This window comes from Carex rostrata, chromosome 11 (assembly GCF_964058835.1).
Source record: "Carex rostrata chromosome 11, lpCarRost1.2, whole genome shotgun sequence".
NCBI classification, from domain to species: domain Eukaryota; kingdom Viridiplantae; phylum Streptophyta; class Magnoliopsida; order Poales; family Cyperaceae; genus Carex; species Carex rostrata.
Genome location: NC_135928.1, coordinates 7,746,096 through 7,753,207, shown reverse-complemented (window position 1 = coordinate 7,753,207; position 7,112 = coordinate 7,746,096). Strand labels below are relative to the sequence as shown.

At 34.0% G+C, this 7,112-nt stretch overlaps 1 protein-coding gene and 1 long non-coding RNA gene across 2 annotated transcripts; both read right to left on the bottom strand.

The window, feature by feature from the left end:
• Nucleotides 1-407: 407 nt before the first annotated feature.
• On the bottom strand, nt 408-1,525 carry LOC144561855 (uncharacterized). The gene is made up of 2 exons (XR_013513933.1): nt 1,118-1,525; nt 408-995 (listed from the first exon to the last, which is right to left on the bottom strand). It is a non-coding gene; the product is annotated as an uncharacterized LOC144561855 (long non-coding RNA).
• Nucleotides 1,526-5,360: 3,835 nt separating this feature from the next.
• LOC144561854 (GEM-like protein 4) lies at nt 5,361-6,344 on the bottom strand. Its single transcript, XM_078310953.1, has 2 exons — nt 6,034-6,344; nt 5,361-5,915 (listed from the first exon to the last, which is right to left on the bottom strand). The coding sequence occupies exons 1-2, from the start codon at nt 6,233-6,235 to the stop codon at nt 5,473-5,475; spliced, it is 645 nt and encodes a 214-aa protein (XP_078167079.1). The 5' UTR covers nt 6,236-6,344; the 3' UTR covers nt 5,361-5,472.
• Between the last annotated feature and the right edge of the window lie 768 nt (nt 6,345-7,112).

Below are 7,112 nucleotides of genomic sequence, written 5' to 3'. Positions count from 1 at the left end.
CATAATACCCTACTAGGTTTTACAGGATTCTCCCTTAAATTGAATGTACAATCCGGATATTTATCTGAATTTAAAACCCATTAAAAAAAATGAAAATAAATTAATTAATAACACTTAACTAGTTGTAAGATTCCGCAGTACCCTGTTCGTGTAATCCCTAAACAATACTAAAATACAAAATTCATTGCTCAGATTCTATGATTTCTGGAAACTAGCCTAAAATCATACTTACGCAGATAAAGCTCTAAAGAACTATGAAGGTGCATCATAGAAATGCTAAACATAGAAAGTTCTCATCAATAATTTTATGCGTAATTGTAACCTTAAAAAAAAAAAAAAATTCTGTCAGAGCAAAACTTCTGACCATATTTTGGAATAATTTGAAAGGAACAAAGAACTCGTTGATTATAAAACCATTAAAATTATATTAACACTAAATACTTCATACTATTTACACAACAGGAAAATTTTCACAAGATTGTTTAAATCTCTCTTCCAAAATAAAAGGAAAAAAAAAAGAAATTGGGCAATTTTATCAGAAGTCAGAGAGAGCTAGCTAGCTTGTTGTAAGCTCTCAAATGATCTCATTTGCTTAACAATGCCCGAGAACCAAAACTCAAACTTATCTATCGTTACTATGCGCAGATAATTCTCTTCCAGCTTGTTGACATTCTTGCTCGGTGTTGCTTCTTTTACCTTTGAAAGTGGAATCAGTACCTTATAAGGTATTTTAACAATTTCTCCTTTTGGTGAAGTGATTAAAAGAGGCTTATCACTACAAAAGGCAATTCTTTTGGTTGACATGAAAAGTACTCCTCTAATAGGTCCAGCTGTTGTGTAGAGATAGCAATGGTGACTCTGTAACAATCTCTCATCTTGATTTACAGAGAAAGATTTTCTAAATAATCTTTCAACACCACTTTGAGCTTGAAGAAATCTTTTACCAAGGTTCAGATTCCTTTTACCAGTTTCAGAAGAATTCTGTTTCAAGGCTTCTGCAAGTAACAAAAAAAAAATATTCTTGCATTAGATGAAGACATTTTAATGTGACTTGGTTAAATTAAAATTTTCTTGCTGAAAATCAGAAATAAATTAATAAATAAGATAAATTCCTTACCATGTCCAAGTCCTGTAGAGAGATTCTCTGAACTCTTGAGGAATTTTCTTATCCAATTAAAACTCGGCCGCTTTTTTTCTTTGATTGAAACAAATGATTCACCTTCTGAATGCGAAACGCTTGGAAAATCCTCTTCTGGAAATGTCTTAGACGAACCCGCTGGTATCCCAATTACTTGGCCAAGAGTGACGAAGTTCTCCATATTTGCAATAAAAGCTTTCTTTTCCTTTCTCCTCTTTGAGATGTATCTCAGTTTAATTTGTTGTTGATGGTAGTTGCTCTAATTCTTTTGTAATGGGCATTATTTATAGGGCGAGGAATGAAGGGATTTATAAATGCTTTATTTCAATTTCTTAATAGTGAAGTGCAGTTACAGTCATCACATGTCACCAGGATATAAAGTATGAATTAAAATATTATGTTTTACAACAACTACAAGTCGGCTACATTCATCATTGGATAAAAGTATTATGCAAGGTTTATATGTTTTTCAATAGTTAGGTGGCAGTTCCGTCCTTTTTTTTTTTACCAACCAACCAATAATCCAATTCATATAAATTGGTTTTGTTTTATATTTTATGAAAATTTTGAATACTACATAACCAATTATTTTTCAAATAGAATCAAATTGGTTCATAAATTTTTAATTGTACTATATTAGTTCTTGAATATTTAATAACAAATTATATTAGTCTCTTCACTTCACGAAATGGATTCAGTTAGTCACTCCATCAAATTTTCTTTCCACATGATGAACTTCAATCTATCGCTTGAATTTGAACAAGTTGCAAAGAAAAAAAATTAAACAGAGTACTTATCAAAACTCAGCTCTGACACTAAAGATCTAATTAAAATGGATTGGATTCGGTGATATTATCTAGATTTGATTTATATCAATGTAGTTAACTATATATAAATTTAGGCGGAAGATCAGAAATGCATGTGTCAAATAAATTAATTTGCGTCAGCATGTTGGAAGGACTAAATTAGTCCGTTTAGAACAGTAAATGTTTTTTTTTTTTTTTCTTTTTTTAGAAAATTTAACGACTAAGTTTGTACAAATAATATTATATCTAATGTGAGCTCTCGATTATCATGATATTAATTTTTTTATTGACTTTCTGTTTATAAAGCAAGATATTATAATTCCTATATCTAGAAAAGAAAAGTACTAATATTATGTGCTCTTGTTTATATCCTTCAAAGCCAAAGTCAGTTCAGAATAATCAAGTACGAATTAATGCTTTCCCAAGTCATAGCCATGTTGTAAATTTATAGTTAATCAGGCAAAAATGACAGGCTGACTACGCGCTTCATGCATGTGCACGGTGCACAGATGGAGATCCATTTCCAATGGACAGAAAAAACCGAGCAAGTTTAATAAAATCTTGTGTAAAGTAGGTGGATTTAAACATCAGGTTGGTCTATCAATGCATCAGCCATAAGCCTAACAGATTTCAATATTGACACGTAAGATTCCTATTAAAAGCATAGAGATCTTCTCCTCCGGACTGGGTCATCTCTTTGCGACCTACCTTGACAAGTGTTTTGGGTCAGAGATGCGAGGACCCTTCCCAATTGTGGGTCTGAGGTCAGCGAATTTTTTTTTTTTTTTGAAGGTTGGTGATTTTAAATACTAATTTATTGATAAAAAAAAACATTTATAATAGGTCAAATGACTGTAATTCTTAAATTTATTATTTTATTCTCACAAAATATAATCAAGTATTGTAATCTTCATCTCGCTCCACCACTGGATCAACTTCTTCGATTGCTGCCGCACTCCGACGGCAACCGGATTTACTTACCGTCACGCTCCAATCGAGATGTTGATCACCGTAATACTTTATTTCCATTTTGTATCATGAAAAACAAAGGACAAAAGAACAAAGTACACAGAGGGAGTGTCATGAAAAATAAAGGAGAGGAGAACAAAGAACTTGTAGAGGGAGTTAGTTTTAGGAAATCGGGGGCGGTTCGATAGGTATCGGATCAAATTCAGTTTGATGTTCGGTTTTGATTCACATTAAAATTCATGCCGACACTTCCAAATTTTCGCAGATCAAGTGAGCATGAATATTCAATCTGACGACTCTAGCCGAACATCAGACTGAATTTGATTTGATATCAATCGGACTGCCCCACTCGTAGTTTTAGCAATAAGAGAGCGGCCAATCTTAGCTTTAAGTCTCACTCATGTTCGGATGTTCCCTGTCGGGCATGACCTACATAGTTAGGGGTGTCAATGGGTACGAAACAGGTCGGGTGCAAGAATTTTCATACCCTTACCCATTAAGTTAACAATAAATTAAAAACTTTATACTTATCCATAGCAGATAGGCTAAAGACAAAAAGATTTTACCCATACATGTCTTATCGAATACAGTACAGATCAAGTAAACAGATAAAAGAATGTCATTGAATAGATATATTTGGACTATGAATAAAATATATCATGTTATAAATCATCCTCATATAAATATATATATTTATTGAGGAGGGTTCCAATATTTCATGTCTTTCATATCTCATTGTATCTCATATTTTATATCTTTGTTTTCAAAGTCTAAGCTGTTGATGCGAACCACTAAGTATGAACCCATAAAAGGTCTCAATTGAAACTAAATTTGACCCATTCAATGAAACTAGATTTGAATTTGGCAAAATATTTTAGTTGAGAAAAATCAACACTATTATGGAATGATAAAAGTATCCATAGAAAGGTACCAATGATGGTGCGTGTATTACCAGGAAATCGAAGGGAAGCCACATCGCCATGTAAGCAGGTCCAAGGGAACTCTACGGCTTTGATTTTCCAACCGATCGAGAGACGGAGGTAGTGACAAGTGTGCACGGATGAGGGCTGCGAAGATGAGGCGAACTAAAGAGGAAGAGGCGGGGATCCAGGAGGCAGAGGGGAGGTGGAGCGCAAGAAAAAGAGGCAAAGCCCAAGTAGAGGGAGTGAGGGAGGAGAGAGAGCTTAGGAGGGGAATATGAAAGATCGGGAAGGGAATTTCAGGGGACAAAAATGAAGATAATGGCCTGGGCAAGAAGCGGATGGGATATGGCCTGGACAAGAGGGTGCTGGACTATGTGGAAGGAGAACAGGAGGACCTTCTTGGGCACAACAAAGACCTTGAGTATATTAATAGATAAAACCACAACAAATTTACATAATTGGGAGCTTTTTATATAAAATTAAGTGTAAAAGGGGATTGTTAGATCAGGCAGGGGCGTACTGTGTACTCGTGGCAACGATATTTACTAAATAGATTACTTTTGTGCTAAGTAGGAAACTTGTAAATACACTTTCTTTTCAATATATTTGTTGCCGACAATTGTCGACAGCCTTCAAAAAAAAAATGAAGATAATGGAGGAGCCTCTTTAAAATTTTCCGGCTGCGTTTGGTTTCAGCGCTAAACATAAATCAGAGATCGCACGAATCTAAAAACAATCGGATGGTGATGGGGTTAAGCTCACCATAAGGGTTTGGTGAGCCTAGCATACGCTAGCCTTACTCTCTCTCTCTGTGTATATATATGTGTGTGTGTGTATGTGTGTGTGTTTTTATATTTTATATTTTTAATGATTACCGTATCGTATAGGGTAATAGATATAAAATAGTTTTTATCCGTATTCTTACCCGTTTTGTTAACAAAAAAGAAAAATTTATCCATACACTTATATCTATCTTATTAAATACCATAGTAGGAATTATCGGTATCGGGATCGGTCCCGGCCGATACCGATACGGGATCGGAGTATCGGCTCAGGATCAGCTCAGGATCGGGGGTTTGTTTTTTTCTTTATGATTTGCTACGTGAGGATCGGCTCAGGATTGGATCGGATTCGGCCGATCCGTATCGGTATCGGCGGATATTTCCTACTATGTTAAATACGGTATGAGTCTGATAAATGGATAAAAGGTACCATTGACACCCCTGCAACGTAAGAAAGTTAGAGCAAAAAAGGAGCTGATCCGAGTCAAAAGAGAGTCAAAAACAGTCACACCCGACCCAATAATTTCAACAGTTCTCTGTTCTTGTAACACCTAAACAATACTGGCATACAAATTTCATTACTAACCAGATTCCATGATTTCTGGAAACTAGCCTAAAGTTACACTTAGGCTGATAATGCTCTAGAGAACTATGGAGGTCCATCATAGAAATGCTAAACATGAAAATTTCGACCTTTTTTTGGACTAATTTTGAAGGATAAAAAAGGATCTCGTCGACTAATAAACCATTAAAATAAAATTAATTACTAAAAACTGCATAGTATTTACACAGCAGGAAAATCCTCTTCCAAAAGACAAAAAGAAAAACAAGAAAGCGGGCAATGTAATCAGAAGTCAGAGAGCTTGTTGTAAGCTCTCAAATGATCTTGTTTGCTTAACAAAGCCCGAGAACCAAAACTCAAACTTATCTATTGTTACTATGCGCAAATAATTCTCTTCCAGCTTGTCGACATTCTTGCTCAGTGTTGCTTCTTTAACCTTTGAAAGTGGAATCAGTACCTTATAAGGTATTTTAACAATTTCTCCTTTTGGTGAAGTAATTAAAAGTGGTTTATCACTACAAAAGGCAATCCTTTTGGTTGACATGAAAAGTACTCCTCTAATAGGTCCAGCTGTTGTGTAGAGATAGCAATGGTGACTCTGTAACAATCTCTCATCTTGATCTACAGAGAAAGATTTTCTAAATAATCTTTCAACACCACTTTGAGCTTGAAGAAATCTTTTACCAAGGTTCAGATTCCTTTTACCAATTTCAGATGAATTATGTTCCAAGGTTTCTGCAAGTAACCAAAAAATAATTCTTGAATTAGATGCAGAAATTTTTATTTGACTTGATTATATTAAAAAGAATGCTCAAAATCAGAAGTAGATTAAGAAATGAGATAAGTTCCTTACCATTTTTTAGTCCTGTAGAGAGATTCTCTGAACTCTTGAGGAATTTTCTTATCCATTTAAAACCCAGTCTCTTTTTTTCTTTGATTGAAGCAACTGATTCACCTTCTGAACGCGAAACGCTTGGAAAATTCTCTTCTGCATATGTCTTAGACGAACCCGCTCGTATCCCAATTACTTGGCCAAGAGTGACGAAGTTCTCCATATTTGCAATAAAAGCTTTCCTTTCCTTTCTCCTCTTTGAGATGTATCTCAGTTTAATTTGTTGTTGATGGTAGTTGCTCTAATTCTATTGTAATGGGCATTATTTATAGTGCGAGGAATGAATGGATTTATAAATGCTTTATTTCAATTTCGTAATAGTGAAGTGCAGTTACAGTCATCACATGTCACGAGGATATAAAGTATGAATTAAAATATTATGTTTTAGGACAACTACAAGTCGGCTACATTCATCGTTGGATAAAAGTATTATCCAAGATTTATTTGTTTTCCATAGTTAGGTGGCAGTTCTGTCCTCTTTTTTTTTTTACCACCAACCAATAATCCACTTAACCAAGTTTTTTTCAAATAGAATCAAATTGGTTCATAAATTTTTAATTGTACTATATTAGTTCTTGAATTTTTAGTAACAAATTATTTTAGTCTCTTTACTTCACGAAATGGATTGAGTTAGTCACTCCATCAAATTTTCTATTTTCCACATGATGAACTTTAATTTTTCGCTTGAATTTGCAATTTTAAAGTATGAATTAAAAATATGATTCATAAAGAGCATATTATGTTTTAGCACCACCATAAGTCGGCTACATTCATGATTCATCATTTGATAAAAGTATAATGCAAGATTTATATGTTTTACATAGGTGGCAGTTCTGTCTTTTTTTGAGCAACCAATAATCCAATGCTAACAATTTATTTTTTTTATATTTTTTGATAAATTTGAATAATAGTTGAAAAAGATAATACTTTTGACAACAGGTCATCCTGCTTTATTTAGGGTTATGACATGGATAAAAACTGACCTTGTTTTTCAAGATAACAATTTAGCTGTGGGACCAACCGGCTGATGCAAAAACAAA